The sequence below is a fragment of the Psittacula echo genome (assembly GCF_963264785.1).
Source record: "Psittacula echo genome assembly, chromosome: 21".
Classification (NCBI taxonomy): domain Eukaryota; kingdom Metazoa; phylum Chordata; class Aves; order Psittaciformes; family Psittacidae; genus Psittacula; species Psittacula echo.
Window position 1 is genome coordinate 316,319 of NC_137757.1, and position 21,494 is coordinate 337,812.

The 21,494-nt window shown below is 55.7% G+C and overlaps 1 protein-coding gene across 3 annotated transcripts in view; it reads right to left on the reverse strand.

The window, feature by feature from the left end:
- The window catches only part of LOC308228853 (microtubule-actin cross-linking factor 1-like), a 133,711-nt gene that overhangs the window by 51,760 nt on the left and 60,457 nt on the right, over positions 1–21,494 (reverse strand). For 2 of the 3 annotated variants that reach the window (XM_080632457.1, XM_080632455.1), the window contains exons 37-57: positions 20,884–21,033; positions 19,927–20,142; positions 19,689–19,838; positions 18,744–18,977; positions 17,232–17,381; positions 16,921–17,154; positions 16,120–16,347; positions 14,945–15,463; positions 14,362–14,538; positions 13,412–13,535; positions 12,904–13,112; positions 11,263–11,580; positions 10,418–10,584; positions 8,980–9,136; positions 8,055–8,172; positions 6,636–6,698; positions 5,656–5,897; positions 5,075–5,204; positions 4,114–4,313; positions 2,994–3,489; positions 939–2,410 (exon numbers count right to left, since the gene is read on the reverse strand). In XM_080632457.1, coding sequence (XP_080488583.1) covers positions 939–2,410; positions 2,994–3,489; positions 4,114–4,313; positions 5,075–5,204; positions 5,656–5,897; positions 6,636–6,698; positions 8,055–8,172; positions 8,980–9,136; positions 10,418–10,584; positions 11,263–11,580; positions 12,904–13,112; positions 13,412–13,535; positions 14,362–14,538; positions 14,945–15,463; positions 16,120–16,347; positions 16,921–17,154; positions 17,232–17,381; positions 18,744–18,977; positions 19,689–19,838; positions 19,927–20,142; positions 20,884–21,033 — 5,754 coding nt within the window. The remainder of the gene's footprint in view (positions 1–938; positions 2,411–2,993; positions 3,490–4,113; positions 4,314–5,074; positions 5,205–5,655; positions 5,898–6,635; positions 6,699–8,054; positions 8,173–8,979; positions 9,137–10,417; positions 10,585–11,262; positions 11,581–12,903; positions 13,113–13,411; positions 13,536–14,361; positions 14,539–14,944; positions 15,464–16,119; positions 16,348–16,920; positions 17,155–17,231; positions 17,382–18,743; positions 18,978–19,688; positions 19,839–19,926; positions 20,143–20,883; positions 21,034–21,494) is intronic. The other variant, XM_080632456.1, reaches the window with a different exon arrangement.

Here is a 21,494-nt window from a genome sequence, read left to right on the forward strand (position 1 = left end):
GTTTGCCCTGTAAGTAACACTTCCAAGCAATCTTTTGGATAGGAAACCCCCGAAACAGGAATACTTTGTCCAGGGGAAGGCTTCACAGAGCTATTAAGAGGTGGAACAGGATCAGTTAGCCATGAGATGAGGAGTAAACGGCTGTAAAACCACCTCCCCTTCCCACCCCCTCCATTAACACCAGGAACTGAGCAGCCAGACGTACATCAGCCCAATCAGCAGCTACCAAGCACACCAGTAATGGAAGTGTCACAGCAAGACAGCTTCTGAGCAGTATTCATACAATCAACATAGTGTAACAGCAGGACCCAGCACCATAATACTGCGTGAAAGAACAGCAAACATGCCAACTCTGCAAGCCTTGATGGTCTCCATCAGCTCTTTGCTGGGCACACGAACAGCCCACAGCAAAACCTGGCCTTGGTTTTATTCCCCGTGTGCATCCCCTTGTCCCACAGTTTATCTGTGGCTTTACTTGTACCCAAGGACCCCAGAATGGATGCAAGACATGGCGCAGATGGGGTGAACAAGCAGCAGGAAAGGTGGGCCAGCTAGAAACACCTGCAGGGTGATTTGATCTGGAGTAGCCTCCCAAATGACGCCAACTTAGAGTGAAGATAGACTCAAACCCAACCCTCCCTCCCCCAAAAACCTAAATGCCAACCACCTCTACAAGCCCACGAGGTACTGGCACACCAACATTACACATGTCAAAGAGAAGAAGGAAAAGGTTTTCTCCTCCCAATAGCAAGTTCTGCACCTTTTCACCACAATCAACTCCAGCAGCTCATCTTCCACCCTCCAGAGCAAGGCTGTTTTCCTACACCAAAACTGCTGACACGACAGCAATGAACAGCAAAGCTGTGATAGCTCTAAGACCAGAGGTCCTACACCACAACACTAGACCATTGAAGAAACACTACAGCATGAAGACTTACCTTGAAGTCTGCCAGCTGCTGGTTGATGGTTTCCACCTCTGTCCCCACCACCCACTGCAACGCCTCGTTGTCCTCTGCTGCGGCTGTCATGTGGGTCAGCTCCTTCAGCCTGCTGTAGAAGTCCTCGACACGAGACAGTGTCGTTTCTACCTGCTCCTGGCGGTTCTTGCCCCTCTCGGTCAGTTTGCTGCACTGTTTATTCAGTGTCTCCAGCTCACGTTTCAGTCCTAACAAATCCGGGCTCCCTTCGTCCTCCAGCATCTTCTTACATTCGCTTTCAGAAGCTTCAATGTCACACTTCAGCCTATGGAGTTTGCCCAGGAACGTGCGAACGTCCTCTGCTTGGGACTGGAGGCTGTCAGAGTCTCTCCCGATGGGGCCCATGCTGTCCAGCTCATCATCAAGATCCGCCAGCTGGGAGAACATCTCCCTGACCCGGTTACTGAACTGACCGATCCCTTCCAGCTTGCTCTCCATGAGGGTACAGCAGTCATTGACTTTCTGCTTCACAGCTTGGAAGTCCTGCTGAGTCACCTCAGCTTGGCTTAGGAGCTGGGAACAGTCAGACCCATCAGGGGCATCTTCTACTAGACCTTGAGTGAGGTTTCTCAGATACTCCACTTGTGGCTCCAGGGCCTGCAGCACCTCCTGCTGTGCCCTGAGCTTCTCCAAATTCTTGTTGCTGCAGGCCTGTGGCCCCAGCGCATCGTAGATCTCCAGCTGGTGCTTCGCCCCTTCCAGCTTCTTCTCAATGTTCTTGAAGCTCTCTTGAAACTCCTTGAGCCTCTGTGCCATTTCTTCAATGGAGCCAGTCTTGGCTTGCAGCTCTTCCGTGACGGCGTCCATCTTCTGATTGATGCCAGCCTTCTCATCCCGAATGTCATCCTCATCGGTTTGAGAAGCATCAATCAGGATGTCGGCAGCGCTGTTGAGCATCTCCAGCAAGGAGCGGCGCTTCTCCACGTCGCTCAGCATAGCCTTTGATCTCAGAAGAGCTGCCTCCAGCTGCACTGGATCCAGAGTTACTTCCAGCTCCATCACCTTTGCCTTGCAGTCCTCCACCCACGGCAGGAGGTCCTCTGCGTGCCGTTGGTACTTCTGAGCTTTCTGCAAACAGTCCTTGAGCTTAGAGTGCCTGTTGGCAGCCTGCTTGCTGAGCTCTTCCCAGTGTGTTTTGAGGCTGACCAACTGGTTTTGGAGAGTGGTCTTCTCCTCCCCAGGTTGGACAGACAGCAGCAAAGATTCTCCCTCAGCTACAATCATCTCGTAGGAGCCACTGTGTTGGTTGAGGCTCTTCTGGAACTCTTCTTGCTCCTGAATTTGGCTCTGCAGCCTCTCCAGTTTAGCAGAAATGGGTTGGCTCTGAGCTTGCTGGCACCGTTTGTCATCGAGCCAGGTCCTGAGTTCATCAAACATATGCTGGAACTGCTGGGAACTGGCAAACGCAGTCTGCAGTCGGTTCATCCGGTCGGCTGCAACGGGAATGACATTAGAACGCGACAATTAAGCCGAAATCAAATAAGCAAAGTGCAATTATTTAAAATCAGCTCAGATGCACCAACTGTGTTTTGATTAACAGGAAGGAGCTTTCCATTGCATCACTGGCCTTTTTGCTCACTGATTCATAAATTTCCTTAATAGTAAGAGGCAATGATAACACAGGAGCCTCAAGTTCCCCTGGCCAGTCCCTACATGCAACCTCTTAGAAACCAGAAGAGGCATCCCAAGGTCGGAGGGTGGCCACTGCTTCTTCTCCATGGCCCACTCTGAATTTAGGAACCGCTTTTTTCCACCCCAAGCGCAGCACATGGCACACTGCTGCGATGTGCTTGAAGAGCCACATCAGTGGGACTGAACTCGCTCCCCAGGCTCAGGCATGTCTGCAGCGTGAACTCTCCTGTGCTTAGATCCACATAAACCACCCGTGAAACACCCGAAAACCCAATAAATCTGTTTACTCTTAGAAACCCAGCAATGGGAGAGCCCTTAGGCAAAAAGCAGGGGTGGAGTTTGACATCCCCACATCTCTTAACCACTTTCTCAGCTCCATCTCACCTGCCAGGTCTTCCAGCCCTTTGAGAGGCAGCGCCACTGTCTCCAGACGTTTCCGGAGCTCATCTTTGAGATACTGCTCCCCGATGAGGACAGAGAGGTCATCGCAGAGGGTCTGAGCCTCCGTGATCTCCTCTTCCAGCTGCTCCAGGTCCGAGCGGATCTCACTGGTTTCCTCCAGCTGCTGCTTCACGGCGTCGGGCTGTGTGCTGATGGCAGACTGGCTGCTCAGGCGCTGCCCAACTGCCTTCACCTTCTCCGATAGGCCCTGGAGGAGCTCCTGGTACTGGGTGCTCTTCACTATGGCTTGGTCAATTTGGCTGGAGCGGGAGTTGAGGCGTTCCGTTAGCTCAGACCATTTCTGATTAACCCCTTGGAGCTCTTCCCGCACCTGGTTAGTGGATGGAGAAACATCTCCAGGGCCAGTCAAGATGCTCTGAGCTGCCTGGTTGAGCTGCTCGTGCTGCTGTCTGCGAGCTTCAAATTCCTTCAGCATAAACTGGAATAGAAATAACATACACATGTTTGCACCAAACTGACAGCTCCGAGTACACACAGACAAAACAAAGCAGACCTCGAGGGCCTTTACCCAGCCCATGGAACAAGCCCTGGGCTGGGTAGGCCAGATTTCCTGTGACCTTCCAACTTAAAAAGCTGGGAGGGGTCCATGACTTCTGTACTTTGCTCTCTCTTATTTGTCCTTCTGCCGTGTAATGTAACACAAAGCAGCCAGATGAGAAGGAAATCAGATGATGTTAACCGGGGCACTTCATTTTCTGATGCAGCCAGTTACATGTTAGGATTGGGAAGCAAGAGGTTGGGAAAGGGCAGGCTGGCAGGCGGAGGGGCAGCATTAGTGAGCCCTGCTGAGCATCAGCACAGGTCTTGTTTAAAGCAATTTCATTCTCCAAGAGGGGCCAAGTGATTCACTGATGAGTCAATGCAGTGCGGGGAAGGCAGCTTGAGCACGGCTCCCTTTCGAGTTACTCACGGCAGGGTTTGGAGGAGCCTTGAGGTCTCCCAACACTCACTAAGACATCTCCAAGTGCAATCTTCCACCTCATGTACCGGATGAGACACCCTCCCCTCTTGACCTGAACACAGAGTGGAGCTCCCAGCTCACCTGGACCTGCTGCTTCTGCGCGTTCAGCATGTTGGGGTCGATGGAGAGGGGTCCCAGCACGCTCATCATCAGCTCCTTCTCCATCAGCCACGGCCGCAGCTGGGCTTCAGCAGCCTGGAAGCTGGCCAGCTGGTTCACCGACTCCTCCAGCTTCTGCTGCCGCGCAGCCGTCGCCTGGCTGGCTCTTTCCCACCTGCAGTCTGAAGCACGGGCTCTGTTGGTGGGGATCATGCCCACCCCTCCATCAAGAAGGGGTTTTACCCTCCCCATGGCTTCCACAACAGGAAACCTCCCCAGCTTGTCAGTAAAGCTAGTGTGGCTCTACTCATTCTCCACCTAAGAAGCCGTTTCTAATGGCTATGTGGTCATGAAGCTCACAGGAAAGGAGGATTTCTGCACTTTGGTCACTACTGCCATGAGCTGGTCTGGCCTTGGGTGCCACCGAGCATCCCTGGCTCAACGCATGAGGATGCTCCCACGGGTATCAGTCCTCACACAGCACATTCAGATCTCCTGGACAGAGAAGCCCATAAACAGGTTCCTGCTATTTCAAAGAACAGAATCTATGGGCTTCTTTTTAGACAGTCTTGTTTGGTCAACATTTAACTATGCAGGACAGCCTTAGTAATGCCTGGAATTTCATATCAAGCAATGAAGCATTTAATCAAAATAATCAGCTCGTGTTGCTAATGCTTTTTTCCCCCTCCCTTTCTTTAAGAAGTAATTTAAGGAGGCAAGGCTTTAAAATCCACATCCATCATAGAGATCTCATTAATCAGGACAGGGCTCATCTCAGGAACACCTTGTACACCAGACAGCTTGGAGAGAAGTTTGCTATTTACTGCATTTTAATTGGAAGTGACTCTGCTCTGCTGTGACTTTGGAAGGACCCTGCAATCCCAAACCAAACAATACAGGATGCTTCAAGACAGGAGCCTCACTAAGTGCTTCAGGCACTTACTCAGGTCTTCCTGCATCTTCTTCCAGTTGGCTGCTTCTGGAGAATCTGGGTATTTCTCCAGCAAGCCAGAGAGTGCTTCCTTCACCTTCTGGATCTTCCCTGAATTCTGTTCCAGTTCAGCCAGAAATGCCTGGAAAACAATCATTGGAACTCCTTCAGATGTAGGGCAAAAGACTGAAATCACCGAGTAGGAATGAAGCAGCGGCTACAAGCCTGAGTTGGGCAATTTCTGCTCTTTGCTCTTTAATGAAATCATTTCATTTTATTAGCAATATCATGAGCTAACTTGGCTCCAAGAGCAGGGAAAGGCTGGGAATTGCTTTCCAGGAGAAGCTGGAGCGACCCAGCAACAAGGGCTATAGATAAACTCCTTCCCCCTCAGCCCAGTGCCTGAGAGCAGCAGGTCTAGAAGCAAAGAGGTCAAGCACAGCGCGTTGGCTCATGAACCACGACCTGCGTGAGATCCCTTCTGGGGAAAGCCTTTCTTTAAGCTCCTAGTCCTGCCGCAATAAAGCCCATCGCTGAGATCCTTTGGGAGGAAATGCTCTGATCCCCAGTTTTTGCTCAGGAAGAGACACTACCTTGTTGTGCTCAGCTTGGGCTCTCATTGTCTCTGTCTTGGTGGGTGAGGAGGAGGCATCCAGCTCCGACAACATTCGTTCCTTCGACTCCAGCCACTTCAGCATGGAGCTGGCCTCCTCCTGCACCTCTTGCATCTTCTCCAGCATAGCCGAGAGCTGCTGCTGGCGCTCCTGCAGCGCCGCGCCGAGGCCCTGGTACTGCTGGCTCACGTCAGACACATCGCACTGGATCTCGGTCAGATCTGTCGCCAAAAAGCAGCCCGAGGTGAGGACACTGCTCACGCTGCCTGCCTTCACCTGGGCTATCAGATACCGATCCAGCCCTGAGCAGCCACAGCCAGCCAAGCGTGAGGAGGAAGAGGCTGTGCTGCTGTCCATCCTCCCAAAGAGCAGTGTCACATCATCCTCCCCTCTCGTGCCCGAGGGGCCCTTCCAGCCGCACCGTGTCCGCACGCTGACAGTTTGCAAACAAAGCAAATGCCTTCGTGTGGCTGAGATGCTGCAGGCTGAGCCCCCCCTGTCAAGGTCACCGCTGGTACAAGGTTAAAGGATTTGACACCAAAATATAAAGCCATTTTTATGCACCTATTACCTCGCTGAACTGATGCACTAACAGCAGATAACGGGCAATAATTAAAACTGCTCTTCAAACTGAAGGGTTGGATGCCGTTATAATCCCTTAGAACCAATAAATTTAATTGCAGGCCTTAAAACCATCTCCCATTTATCAGCTCTTAACACCACTGATGGGGTGTCAGCGTGCCCTCACACCCCAAAGGTGCCCCTCGGCATCCTTCAGCCTGACTTCCATCCTCCAGCACCGTGGCTCCAGCATGGCTGGGAATTCCACCAGCTCGTTTCATTGGGGATGGGACACTGATGGAGCCACACTGGGGTTTATACTCTCTCGGATGGAAATGCACAGACAAATGGACAAGGACAGTGAGGTGGCCTTGGCACAGCGGGGACAGCGAGCTCACCTTTGCATGTGTGGTATCCGTTCACGCTGCCGAGCGACCCTCCCGGAGCGGGCAGCGCGGCACCTGAGCACAGGGGACGGAGACAGACAGAGGGACAAGACAGACGCGTTAGGAATGCGGACAGCAAGCGACGAATGGCCCTCCAATGACACGGACTACACCGGCCACCAAGCACAGACACAGCATCCCCACCCGCCCGGTGCCACTGAGCCCACAGTTCCCTTTGGAATGGGTTTATTCCTCCTCCTCCCCACATACCCGCACCCCTCGCTGCCCTGGAGCTGCTCCTGCCTCGCTGGACCAGAAGCAGAAGAGCTGAAGCCGCCTGGAGCTGGGCACCTCTCCCAGCATCACCCATGGTGGATGTGGCTCCTGTCATACTGGGGACCATCGGCCACCTCCCCACGCCTGGAAAGCTGCTAGCCTAAACATGACTTTATCACATCAAGTGAAGTGCTGAATGCCTTCTCTGAAGAGATTCACTCCCCTGAAGAGCTCAACTTCCCCACGTTCTCTTTTTCTGATGGGATGAAACTATCTAAACCCGCCTCAGCGCACAGACACGTTCTCTTTGCCAAGAGGCTCCACTCCTTGGACACCAGATAGCACGGCTACGTTCACAACCAAAGCGGGATTCATCAGAAACATCATAGGGCAAGCCTCCCTCTTTCTAACCACATAAAGCATTCATGGATGCAAGGGGCTGCAGCTTTGGTCACGCCTCGTGGGGTGACCACCCCTCTTCTCTCGGAGGTTTCCCACTGAACTGCTGCTCAGGTTGACCCTAATGAACATATCTGGGCCGTGCACTCCCATAAATGCCCATCCAAGATGAGAGCTCAGGGACTTGTTCTCACAAGCTGGAAGACATCTTTCAGCTGGTTTCCAAACAAACCAGACATAATCTCATTGCTTCGCAGACTTGAAGCCAGCAAGGAGACAAGTAAATTATGTCTGAATATCGCAGTCTTCAGTTTCATCCAGATATGAAACCCAAAGGCTGGAGTTTGGTTGAAACACCCCAGCCCTCAGGAGCCTGAAGCACATCGAAAGGGGAAGCAGGAGCTGCCTCCATGAGCTCCCATGCTCCATGCGAGCAGCAGTCCCTGTCCCCACGCTGGGATCACATTCAGTCATTCAGCGCTTGCTATGCTACAGCAAATCAAGCCAAGCGTGTGGGCTCCGAGTGCTTGGCTGATGCCTTAATGCAGCAAGCACCAGCGACCCCACCATGGGGCTGCGCCCCACGATAGCTGGACCACCACAGGCAGTTTGTTAGAAGGAATTTAGAAGTTATTATGTTTAGAAGTTAGAAGTTATTATGGCAATAACCCCATTGTTTGCTTGAGACGGGCTCAGTGTGGGACCAAACGGAGAGCTGAGGAAGGAGGCATCCTCAGGAGAGCGGCTGCGACTCACCTGCCTTGGACGGGGTGTCAGGGGCTGTAATCTCCACAATCAGGTTCTCCAGGAGGGTCCCTCTGCGGCCGATCTCCTCCACCTGAGCCCCCTTCCCCTTCCACTCCTCTAGTAGGTCCTGCTCAAGAACAAAGGCCGGGATTGGGGATGTCACTTGCGTGCCTGCAGCCCTCCCTTCCTCACCCATCACCTCTGCAGTGACTCGGTGGCACTGGGACACGGCACCCATGGAACCGGAGCCCGGCGAGCAGACTGCACCGGGGAAGTGGGTGTCTTCATGTCTATTTTTGTCAGGGGAACTCAAGGAGGGAAAAGCTCTTCCCTAACTATCGGGTCTGTTGAAGGAAACCCTCTTCTCCCTCCTACTGGTTTGGGACCTCCCTCCTCCTCTCCGCACAACCCAGCCTCGCCGAATCCGGTCCTGGCAGAGCCCGGGGGTGCCGGAGCCCGATGTGCCGTGGGGAGCCCGGTGACGCGCCGAGGGGTGCGAGGGCTGGGGGTGACTCAGCAGACGCTGCTCTGCCTCTGAGTCAAACCCTTGGCACATCCTGATCTAAAGCATCGCGGAGCGGGGGCTCGGATGACAGGACACCTTCCTTTGTCTAGCAAGAGGAAAACACTCCGGGAAAATGAATGTGCTTGGGTCTCCCACTCCCAAATCCCACCCAGAGGAGGCAGGGGAGGAAAGGAAACCAGGCAGTGCTCAACAGGACCTTCACACTGCTCTGCTCTCCGCAAACCAGGGACCACTGGATGCACACACACCCCAGAGGCTGCAGCTCAGCAGCAAGTACAAGGGAGCCCAGGATTCCTGAGACCACAAATCACCTCCCAGGACTCTGCTTCCTGGGATCGATTCCACCATTCCAGCATTTCCACACCAGCTGCCAACTTTCCCAGTCTGGTTCCAGCTCCCTGTGCCCACCTGGATCTGCTGCCGGCGCTGGTGCAGCTCCTGGGTGCCCAGGGAGGTCTCAGCGGGCAGCATTTTGCCTTCGCTCTCCTTCAGCCACTTCCTCATGGCCCCCACCAGCTTCCGAAACTCATCCAGTTGCTCCTGGCAGGACGATGCATCCTTTTCTCTGGGAGTGAAAAGGTTTTGGAGAGTCAGAGCTCGTGCTTTGCCTTGCAATTACCCGTGCCTGAATGCAGCACAGTTGTGTTTCTAGAAGCCCTTTATTACTATTAGTAGTAGATGTTGCTCAGGAGCAGGGCAGGCAGCGCCAACCAAAGCAGGGTGCCCGCCAGCCTGCCCCTCACCACCGCTGGACCCCTCAAGCCGTGGCTGGTGGCACTTTGGGGACCACACCAGCATCACCGCGATAGCCAACAGCGATGGACCACCAGGACCTGCGCTGGCTCTGCGCCGGGCTCTTTGTCCCACAGGAAGAGAAGCTTTTGGGAAGACAGAGCTCATTCATGCCCCTGGCCCCAGGCAGCTGCAGGGGGGATGCTGCCCCTCCTCCCTGGCCACAGCTCTGCTCTATTCAGCCCATCCTGCAGGAACAAGGACAGGACAGGAGCCATGGGCCCCTCTGCACTCACGCACTGCAGCTGCGAGCAGCCGGCACAGCGTGGAATGACTGGGGATTGTCATGGGATTCATGGGGACAGGCCAAGGGGAATGGCTTTAACCTGCCAGAGGGGAGACTGAGATGAGCTCTTAGGCAGAAGCTCTTCCCTGTGAGGGTGCTGAGGCGCTGGCACAGGGTGCCCAGAGAAGCTGTGGCTGCCCCATCCCTGGCAGTGTTCAAGGCCAGGTTGGACACAGGGGCTTGGAGCAAGCTGCTCCAGTGGAAGGGGTCCCTGCCCGTGGCAGGGGTTGGAGCTGGAGGAGCTTCAAGGTCCCTTCAACCCAAACCATTCTGTGATTCTGTGATCTGCTTTTCCCCATCCCCTTCCCTGTATTCACCAGGGAGTTTGGAGGCACACGCAGGTATGAACCCCCTGGACACAGGCAAGTTGTTGCTCAAGCTGCTGTGGCCAATTCAAGCTCAAGCTGCTGCTAAAGCACCTCCTTATCCCTACTTTAGCGGAGCTGGAAAGAGGCTGCTCTGTCACCCCGAGAGATGAGAGCACGCCTGGGGCAGGCTCCCAATCCCGCACCAGCCCCCATCTCCCCTCTGGCAGGATGCTCCCACACGCCGGGAGGCGCAGGAACGCGGCTCCTCCAGCACCAGGAATGTTTCACAACGCCCCCAGCCAAGGCTTTTTATAAAGCGTCAGCTGGAGCGAGCTGAGCTGCCTCCAGCTCCTGCGCTGGGAGGAGGAGGCAGGAAGGGCTCGCTCGTGCCTCCCCGTGGAAAGATCATCTCCCCTCTCCAAGGGTCTTGCCCCAAGCAGTGGGGGGGCCCCGGACTCACCTCTCCTCTGCCACCTTCTGCAGCTGCACGAAGTCTTTCTTCAGGCTCTGCAGCCTCTCCTGCTGCTGGGAAGCGCCAGGGGCGAAGCCGCAGGAGCCCAGCTCCGCAGCCAGGGTCTCCAGGACAGCCAGGTCCTGCTGGTGCTGCCTCAGCTCTGAATTCAGCTCCTGCCAGAAGCAAAGGGCGATGCTGACTGCGCCCCAGACTGGGGCAGAGGGGATGAACCAGACAGCTCTGTGTCCTGCCCTCTGTGGGCATCACCCCGAGGTGCACCAGAACCATAGCTTACAGCAAATACAGGGTAAATCCCACCTTTCCCAGTGCTGGTGCAAGGCCATGCAGTGAAGGGGATGGGGGTACCCTACACAAACCAGATCAACCACACTCCCCCCGCCCAGCACAAGTGTCTGGTTTTATGCCAGCTTAGAGCATTTCTGAGGCTGTGGCCAAACCACCCCCTCCCCAGCACAGAACTCATAGGAAGCCCGAGGGAGGAGTCCCATGGAGCCACGACCGGCCACCACGACCCATGGCATCTCTGAGGGCTTTGTTACATCCTATGTACTGCCAGGATGGGTGTTCTGCTCTATCAACCCCATGGAGTCGTTAATCGGTAAACCCTTGCTGTATCTGGACTGGCCTCTATAAGCCTGGCTAGACATCTCCACTGAAAACCAGCCTGGCTCCAGGGAACCACCATTCTCTCCCTGCTAGAAACAGCCTCAGCCATCGCAGACATGCTCCCTTTCCCAGGTAAAGAGCTGCCCATGGATCCTGCTGGATGGGGAGGGAATCACAGCAAAACAGCCCTGACACAGATGGAGGCTCCTCCCCATGCATCTCACCTGGATGTGCTGGGAGAAGCGAGCGATGTCCCGGTCCGGCTGATTCCCAGATGCCAACATTCGCGCCCTGCTCTCGGTGAACTGCTGCAGCTTGTCCGAGAGCTGCTCGTACTGCTCCACCTTGGGCAGGAGGCCCTTCAGTGCATCCTCCCTGTCCCGCTGCTGCTGGCACAGCCTCCCAAAGTGCTCCGTCGCCTCCGCCAGCTTGTCCTGCAGGGCAGAGGCCGTGGGGCTGTCTGCTGCCTCCATGAACCGTGTCACCATCTCCCGGGTGGCTTCCAGGCAGCTCTTCTGCCGGGCGATGTCCTGCTTCAGCTTCTGTGGGAAGCACACAAAAGGGATGCTGGTTTAGAAGGCTCTGGAGCAAAACTGATGTGAAGAGGCTGGGCTGCCCTTGGGAACATCAGCCAGGGTTGGGTGGGAATTGGTTCCGATCCCAGCTTTCCTTTCCTTTTTGATCTCCCCAACCTGCTCTGCCTTTCCCCCGTGCACGATTAGGACAAGAGGAAATGGCCTCAAGCTGCACCAGAGATTGGATATTAAGAACAATTCCTTCCCCAAAGGGTGCTCAGGCATTGGAACAGGCTGCTCAGGGCAGTGCTGGAGTCACCATCCCTGGAAGTGTTCACAAACCAGGCAGATGAGGCCCTCAGTGCCATGGGTTAGTGGTGGCCCTGGCAATGCTGGGATAATGGCTGGACTTGATGATCTTAAAGGTCTTTTCCAACCTTGCTGATAATATGATTCTATGAGACATCCAAGCCCTACTTGTTAGCAAAGAAGAGATTTTCAACAGGTCTGTGTCCCAGCTTACAGAAATTCACTAAAGATTCTGCTCATCTCTCTTTTTAGGGGTTTTTTTTGGTGCTTTCACAATACTGGAGCACCTGCAGGGCTCAGGTCCTGCAGCACAGGGAACCTGCAGGGTTCAGGTCCTGCAGCACAGGGAACCTGCAGGGTTCAGGTCCTGCAGCACGGGGAACCTGCAGGGTTCAGGTCCTGCAGCACAGGGAACCTGCAGGGTTCAGGTCCTGCAGCACAGGGAACCTGCAGGGTTCAGGTCCTGCAGCACAGGGAACCTGCAGGGTTCAGGTCCTGCAGCACAGGGAACCTGCAGGGTTCAGGTCCTGCAGCACAGGGAACCTGCAGGGTTCAGGTCCTGCAGCACAGGGAACCTGCAGGGTTCAGGTCCTGCAGCACGGGGAACCTGCAGGGTTCAGGTCCTGCAGCACAGGGAACCTGCAGGGTTCAGGTCCTGCAGCACAGGGAACCTGCAGGGTTCAGGTCCTGCAGCACAGGGAACCTGCAGGGCTCAGGTCCTGCAGCACAGGGAACCTGCAGGGTTCAGGTCCTGCAGCACAGGGAACCTGCAGGGTTCAGGTCCTGCAGCACAGGGAACCTGCAGGGCTCAGGTCCTGCAGCACGGGGAACCTGCAGGGTTCAGGTCCTGCAGCACAGGGAACCTGCAGGGTTCAGGTCCTGCAGCACAGGGAACCTGCAGGGTTCAGGTCCTGCAGCACAGGGAACCTGCAGGGTTCAGGTCCTGCAGCACAGGGAACCTGCAGGGCTCAGGTCCTGCAGCACGGGGAACCCGCAGAGGTTTGAGGCATGTTTGAGGGCAGGAGCAGGGCCCCGCCTTACCGCACTCGTGGCAAGTGAGTCCTGGATGGATGCAGAGGAGAGCGCGGCCGGCTGCTCCCTCTCCAGGCTCTTCTCAATCTCCGCCACCGACTGCAGGAGGCTCTCCAGGCTCTCCTGGACGCTCTGGGACTGAGCAATGGATTTCTGCAGCAGGTCCGAGCGCTCGGCCATCTGCTGGGAGAGGCTCTGGAAGCGGCTCACGATGGCATCTGTGGAGTTCGGTACAAAGAGCTCAGCGAGAAGCAAGGATCCCCTTTGGCTCCTGCCAGACTCCCACTGAGGATGGATTCCCATCCCCAAGCTCAGCAGCGAGAGAGGGATCCAACACAAAATGGCCAGCCTGGATCACAGTCCTCCCCATGGGCAAACACAAGCCCTGAAGATGCTCTGCTGGGAGCCTTTGCCTCACCTTCTCCCAGAAGTGGGGAATTTCATCTTCCCTCCCTGTTTGGTTTTCACACCCTCCTCAGCCATCCCTGCTAACGCAGGCGGTGGCTTTGCTCCATACCTGTTGTCTCCTGGATGTGCCCACGGTCCGGGGCCGGCTCCCCTTGTACTTCCAGCAGGGACTGAGCTGCTTTCTGGAGCTTCTCCACTGGCACCTGATGCTCAGCGAGGTCTCCCTGCAACTGCTGCTTTGACACAAGATGAGGCAGAGTCAGTGGTGGGTCACACATAACAGCTCTGCACCCATGGGTTGCTCAGGGCTCCCCGAGGGACCTTGTTCAATCATAAGCTCCTTAGGAAAAATAACAGAGGCTGAAAGGTCCAGCCCCACGCTGCAGGGAAGGTCCAGCCCCACGCTGCAGGGAAGGTCCAGCCCCACGCTGCAGGGAAGGTCCAGCCCCACGCTGCAGGGAAGGTCCAGCCCCACGCTGCAGGGAAGGTCCAGCCCCACGCTGCAGGCAGAGCTGGGTCAGAGGGTCTGGGCTGTCCCAGTGCTCAGCCACCCTCACTGGGGGTGAATGTTCCCCCCATGTCCCACTGGGATGTCCCCATGGGCAGTCTGTGGCTGCAGCAGCCACATTCCCACACAGGCTCCGGTGCTTCCCCAGGATCGCCCATGGATAGGCTGATGAGCCTGGAGAAGAGAAGCTGCGTGGAGACCTCAGAGCAGCCTCCAGTGTCTGAAGGGGACCTATAGGGATGCTGGGGATGGACTCTTCATTAGGGACTGTAGTGACAGGACAAGGGGTAACGGGTTCAAACTGAAACAGGGGAAGTTTAGATTGGATCTAAGGAAGAAATTCTTTACTGTGAGGGTGGTGAGGCACTGGAATGGGTTGCCCAGGGAGGTTGTGAATGCTCCATCCCTGGCGGTGTTCAAGGCCAGGTTGGACAGAGCCTTGGGTGCCATGGTTTAGTGTGAGGTGTCCCTGCCCATGGCAGGGGGTTGGAACTGGATGATCTTAAGGTCCTTTCCAACCCAAACTATTCTATGAGTCTATGATCCCATACCTTGGCACTGGCGAGCTGCTTCTGCAGAATGGCCGGATCTGAAGAAACCGTCTCCGAGAGCAGCTTCCCAACGGCAGCTTCGCTCTCCTGCAGCCATGTCCTGAGAGACTCTGCCACCTCCTGGAACTGCTGGTAGTGATCCAGCAAGGTGCTGAGGTGGGAACCAAGCTTGGTGCACTGCAAAGGAGCAACGAGACATAAGGAGAGGATGCAAACAAAGCACGGAGCGACCTGGGCACCGCTGGAAAACGCACAGAAGTCATCAAGAAAGAAAAACAACTTCAAAACCCCATCTTGCCATATGTGCTAAAGGAATTACAGGAGACCAAGGCAGAGGTGCTGCCCCTGCCCCTGCCCTGAAGAGAAACCTTGTCCTATAATCTCCGTAAGTGCTACAAGTTGGCAGGGGAGTGGAATGAGATGCTCTTTAAGGTCCTTTCCAACCCAAACTATCCCGTGCTTCTCTAAGTCCAGCCAGACACTGAAGAGAAACGTCCCTTTGCCTTCCCTGTGTGTTCTCCACGCACAGGAGGGAAACAGCACCCAGGGTTCAACTCCCAGCCTCCCACAGCCCTTCCCATACCCTGGAGTGCAGTGTGGTGTATCGCTGCGTCGCATCCTCCAGCTTCCTCCTGACCACGCTCCCGGACATCAGCGCCTGGGACGCAGCATCCCCAGCATCCTCCGCATCCAGCACCTTCTGCCCCGACATGGTGACGAAGCGCAGGTCTCCTTTGTGGGAGATGACATCCTCGGAGAAGCTGCCCTGCCGCCGGAGCAGCTGCCGGAGCGCTGCGGGGTCGCTGCCGCCCTTGGCCATGCCCTCCAGATCCTGCTCCGCTTGCGCCAGCCAGGCCTCGAACTCGCCGTGATCCCGCAGGAACTTGCGCAGCTCATCCCGCAGGACCTGCACCTGCTTCAGCCGCGCTTCCGACTGCGCGAGGGAAGCCGCGTACTCGTGCCTGAGCTCTGCCAGCCGGCCCTGGAGCCGGGCCCGCTCCTCCCCGGCCAGGCTGTGGCCGTGCTTGTCCAGGAACGCCTGCGCTGACTGCGTGGCCAGGATGATGTCCTGCTGCTGGGACAGCAGCTCCTGGTGCTGGGCCTGGAAGATGCGGTGAGCAAAGGTGATGCTTGTGACTGTAGCGATAGGACAAGGGGTGATGGCTTTAAACTGAAACAGGGGAAGGTCAGGTTGGATGTAAGGATGTTCTTTACTGTGGGGGTGCTGAGGTGCTGGCACTGGGTGCCCAGAGAAGTGATAAATGCTCCATCCCTGGCAGTGCTCAGAGCCAGGCTGGATGGGGCTTGGAGCAATCTGGTCTAATGTGAGGCATCCTTGCCCATAGCAGAGGCTTGGAACTGGATGATCTTAAGGTCCTTTCCATCCAGTCTATGACTGAGGGTCCCTGCCCAGCAGCACCCAGTGTGCCTCACCTCCCGCAGCACTGGTGAGGTGGGGAACGCTGCAAGGCTGGGATAGGAACAGGAGCTCTGCCCACAGAACCCCTGGGCTGACCATGATGAGCACCTTCTCATCACCCTGATGGCACCGTGCCCCAGCACCCACCACCAACCCAGAAGGACAACCATGCCCTCCAGGAAGCCAGCAGCGACTTCCCAAGTCTCCCACATGGAAAATCCCCCTGAACTCAGGTTTTCAAGGCCAGCCACATCTAACGCCCACCGCTGCTCCCAGCTGCATCAGCAGGGTCAGTGCATGGGGCAGAAAGCTTTGGAGGAAGCAGGCGTCGTCCTGACCTTCAGCCTCTCGTACTGCTCATCCAGGCTCTCGGCAGCGCTGTCAGCTCCCACGACGCGGCCGTCGGGGACGTCCCCAGTGCCTGTCCCCGCTCCTTCCCCTTGTGCTTGCTTGATGGGGTGGGGTCTGTACTCCAGGAGCCCTCCCTTCTGCTCCAGGGATGCCACCCAGTTCAGAAGGGAATCGATCTTCTCGCTGTTCTCCTCCAGCTCTTTGGCAGCTTTCACCTGAAAGCACAAAGGCGCCAGATAAAGAATGACCCATTTTATGCATGTTCAGCAACCTGCGGCATGGAGGAGAGAGACAAAAATCCACAGAGGAAACACCCTGAACAGTTTTCCAGCCACAGCAAATGCCTGAGACGCTCACAGAGCTCCACAAACCTTTGTGGCTCTTCTGGAAGGTGCAAAGAAGCTTTGCATAAACTCAGCATTGCACTTCCGACCTTGACGCAGCCTGGAGCCCCCATCCTGAAATGCTTCAACTCCAGGAGCGAGCATCACCTTCATCACCAGCACATGGAGGGCCCTGATGCTCAAGCTCCCGTTAAAGGTCAGCCCTAAGGCAGAGCCTTTTACTCTCCCAGCTCCTGCACAACCAGCCCATCTGTGGCTGCAACTCCCAAGGCACTTCATGAGAGAAATACCTGGGGGGCACCTCATTTGAGGGACAGACAGGAAGGAACCACACAGTGCTTTATGCTGCATCACCCAGCTGGCTGCCAGGACCGCAAATGGATCCGATTGCAGCCTCTGGAACCCTACTGTCCACCTTCAGGGCTACAGCCCTTTGCCTGTCACCTTTTCAGTCTCCTGCTGCACCGCAGCAGTCACGGCGCTCTCCAGCTCCTTCTGGGCCATCTCCGTCCTCTCCTGCAGGGACCGGTACTGCTCCTTGGCGTGCTGGAGCTTCTCTTGCAGCGCTGCCAGCTCCCCAGGCTCCATCTTCGCCTTGTTGTCCTCCAGAAACTCCTCTGTGCTTTTGAGGACGCTGGCGAAGGAGGCAGCTCGGGTGTGCATGCTCCTCTGCAGCTCCTGTGCAGACGATGCCATCAGCTCTGAGCACTCCCAAGCCTCTCCTCCTCCTGCCCCCCAGCTCTTAGAGCACTGACCTTCACATGGCTCTGCCTCTGCTGCAGGGTGGACAGGTCCCCTTCGCTGGCTGCTCTCTGCTGCTCCACCAGCGTGCCCTCAGCCTGGCTCAGCCAGCGGCTCAGCTCGGCCAGGCTCTGCGCCCGGGCTGCCTGCTGCTCCTGCAGTGTCTGCGGGCAGAGCAGAGGGCACAGTCAGTACCAGTGCTGCGCCCCGGCTCGGGCACATGGCTGCAAGGCAAGGTGGGAGGTTACTGAAGATGAGGAGGCAGCACAGAAACCGGCTTTCCCAGCGCTCCACGGGCTCCCTTCTCCAGCTCACACACTGCGGGAATGGGGCTGCGGTGCCCAGTGCCTGCTGAGCAGGAGCTGCTCCCTGCACCTCTACCACCGCTCCGGCAGGTTTCTGCTCTTTGAGAAGCCCATTGGACTCCAGCGTGGAGCCACGCTCAAGGTCGTGCACTCCTCTCCTGCACAGCTCAACCAGGAGTTTCTGTGCCTTTTCCAGTCAGCCTCACAAGCATCAAAACTGCAGCAGAAACTCATCTAAGAGAGGTAACAACGACCTGAGGTCAGGCAGCACCACTGTGGAGCCCCAGACAACCCAAGCGGGCTGGGTTTGATCCTGGGGTTGGAGAGGGAGCCCGGGAGAGGAAAAGTGTTTCTGTAACTGATCCAGCTCCTCGGTTTTGCTGCCAGAGCACAACACAGAAGCGCCTGTTTGAGCAATTGAGCATGATGTGACCTGAGAGTCCCTGCAACGTTCCTGCTCCCCTCTCCCAGGGGAGATAAAGGGGGTTTTTTGAGTTTCACTGGGCATTTCAGCAAGGTGATGGACAAACTGGTGCAAAACACTCTGCTTGTTTCTCCCAGGCATAAGATACGCAATAGAAGCACATTGCAAGAGCCTTCTTAAGAGCTCTTCAGCTGCAAAGCGAGTTCTTCTTGGGTTAAGATGGGCGCACACTCAATCTGAAAAAGCAAAGCAAACTGGTTAATATACACACACACTCCAGAGGGGACAGGCAAGAGTTACAGAGAGCAACTGTTAATAAAAACCACATTAATCCTGTCTTGGGTAAGAGGCTCCATGCAGTGATGGGTGCTGCAGCAACGCAGCAGAGACCTGAGGAGTTGCCTTTGCAGCTGCCTGCTGCCTTGATGGATCATCCTCTGTTTCTCTGGGACAGCTACACCTGACTCGAGCAGTGGAAATAAGACACTAAAACTGCCAGATGCCTGCGCTGGCCCCTCTGCACAGGGGTTTTCTGGTGGGTTTATTCCACCCAGCCCAAAGCAACTCAATGGCTGCACTATCCAGACTCCCATCTTTTGGGAGGAAAGCAACTTTCCGCCTGGGATTTACACGGTAGAAGAGAAAAGACTTTAGAGGAAGCTCGTGATGCGCCCTAAGTCACAAACTGTGAGTGGCATGCACACGAAATCCAGGCGGGAGGCGTCGCAGCGCACGTTCTTGTGGCCGGGAAGCGCTTCAGCGAGCAAACTGCGGCCGGGAAGGAGACGTCTGCCGACCTTCACCTGATCCGCCTGCTCCGCTTGCTGGAGACAGACCTGCAGGACCTCCACCCGAGCCGTGACGCGCTCCGACAGGTCCTGGAAAGCCTTCTGCAGCTCATGGAGCAGCCGCAGCAGCTGCCTGCTCTGCTGAGGGGTCAAGTCCTGCGCGTGCTCCGAGATAAGGACCTGGATGTCGAAGGCAGTGGCGTCCAGCTGAGACTTGGTGTCAGCCAAGGGCTCTTTGAGCTCCTGAAGGACAGAGAAAAGACCTGTCAAAATGACCCTCCAGGCCCGGACAGCCCATGGTGACCACGGTGCCACCAGCAGCTCTCATAGCCTTTGATCCCCGAGTTCAATGCCAAGGAGCTACCAGCAACCAGGAGATGCTGAACTGACCAAATCTTGACAGTTATCGCTAGAAGGGATTCGTAGATCACAGAATGGTTTGGGTTGGAAGGGACCTTAAAGCTCCTCCAGCTCCAACCCCTGCCACGGGCAGGGACCCCTTCCACCAGAGCAGCTTGCTCCAAGCCCCTGTGTCCAACCTGGCCTTGAACACTGCCAGGGATGGGGCAGCCACAGCTTCTCTGGGCAGCCTGAATAAATATGGAGGGCAGCCTGAGCTCCTTGTAAAGCCGATGGAGACCAGGGCAGGTGCGATGGATAGAGCAATCAGAGCATAAGGAAGCAGCTCTTTCCTCAATAGCCAGATGGGAATCCCTCAGCCCTTACCACACACCTACATCTGAGCATGTTCCCCAAACAGCCAAAGCAGATGGCTCCTGTATTGTAGAAACAAATGACTCTGGAGCAAATACAGTATTCTTGCTCCTCCTGCAACACAGGATAAGGGCAAACCCCTGGTAGGTTCCAGGAGGGAAGCAGGATTAAAAGCTTCTTCTCCAAGCACGGAACAGCATCTTCATCAGACAGCAGGATTAGGGGCATTGCTATGGTTACCTTGTACTGCTGCAGGCAGCGGCTCAGGCTGTTCGCATCAGTCTCGTGGTGGTAATCACTGCCCTCCAGCGATTCTGCGGTGCTGGAGACCCAGCTCAGCAGCTCCTGGAGCTTGCCTTGGAGAGCCTCGTGATGTGCCAGGATTTTAGCCTTAAAAACAGGGATGCATCATGTAAAGAAGGAGCAGAGCGCTCCCAGGAAGGAGCGCTGGGATGCTCGGCACCGGTGCCAGCTTTACCTTTTCAGTTTCTGCTGCCCCACGAAGGTTTTGCAGCCGGGACTCCAGGACATCACTCGTAGAGCTCAGAGACTTCTGCAGGTTCTTGGCATCCTTCTCCAGAGCCTTCAGCAATTGCTCAGGGACTTCTTCAGGGGGGTTGGCCACAATCTGCTTCACAGCATCCAGCTCCTGATTCACTGGGAAGCTCAGCTCGTGCAGCTCAGCGCCCAGGGCCTGTGGGAAGACAGGATCGTTATGTCTGAGACAGGGTGACTTCATCTTCCCACTGCCAGAACTGAGGAAAGGCTCTGGAGACCCAGCTCCAAGCTGCGTCTATCTGCTAAAGATGCATCCCCGTCCTCCAGCCCTGTTCTGCTGCCAGCACTCGCCTGGGCTTTTTCCAGGCTGTAAAATTCGTTTCAGTCAAGCTTAGGTTATTGCCTCTGGGCTGCATCCCTCAGAGCAGCTCCAGTGCCTAAAGGGGCTCCAGGAAACCTGGAGAGGGGCTTGGGACAAGGGCCTGTAGGGACAGGCCAAGGGGAATGGCTTGAACCTGCCAGAGGGGAGACTGAGATGAGCTCTTAGGCAGAAGCTCTTCCCTGTGAGGGTGCTGAGGCGCTGGCCCAGGGTGCCCAGAGAAGCTGTGGCTGCCCCATCCCTGGCAGTGTTCAAGGCCAGGCTGGACACAGGGGCTTGGAGCAAGCTGCTCCAGTGGAAGGGGTCCCTGCCCGTGGCAGGGGTTGGAGCTGGAGGAGCTTTAAGGTCCCTTCAACCCAAACCAGGCTGGGATTCTGATTGTCTAAGCAGGGAGGAGGAGGTGACACCAGGCAGGGAGGGATGGGGTTTGCACATAAACCCCTGTTAAACCTGAGTCTGACCTTCCTGCTGGCTTCCAAGAGCAAGCAGGAGGTGCATGAAGCTGGGGACAGGAGGGATGAGCTGTGTCCTGCCTAACAGCAGCCAAACCCAGCTCACCTCTGCCTGCTGCAGCAGCTCGTGCAGGGCTGCCAAACTCTGCTCCGCCGGCTGCACCTGCTTGATCCGCATCTCGACATCTCGGAGCATGGAGAGATAGGATATCAGCTTCTCGTCGTGCTCCAGACACATCTTCTTGCTGAACATGATCTGCAGAATCAAACAGTGAAGCAAAACTTGGAATTTAGAGAGAAGAAAACAAAGGATTATTATTCCTTTTTTCCGAACAAAGAATCCATTAATAGCATTCCACTTGATGGACTTGCCCCTTGCTGGCCTTATCTACACAATTTACTACAGGGAAAATAAAACACGTGGCTCTTTTCCCAACATAAATGGCAAGAGATGTCTGGAGTTACAGTAAAAGTGCCAAAAAGAGTCCTTCTTATTAGTCATGTATAAGTAATGCTCCAGCAGAAAGAAGCCACAACTGAGCCCCGAGTGTTTTCAGTCAGACATCACTGGGTCCTTTGCCAAATCCATAGCAGCTGATGCTGCAGCACCAAGCTCAAACATTCACCCCTCGCATTCTGGCTGTGCTGAGGACCTCAGGCACATTTAACATCAAACCTACACAAAGAGCTCAGAAAAAACTGTTGAAGAACCAAAAG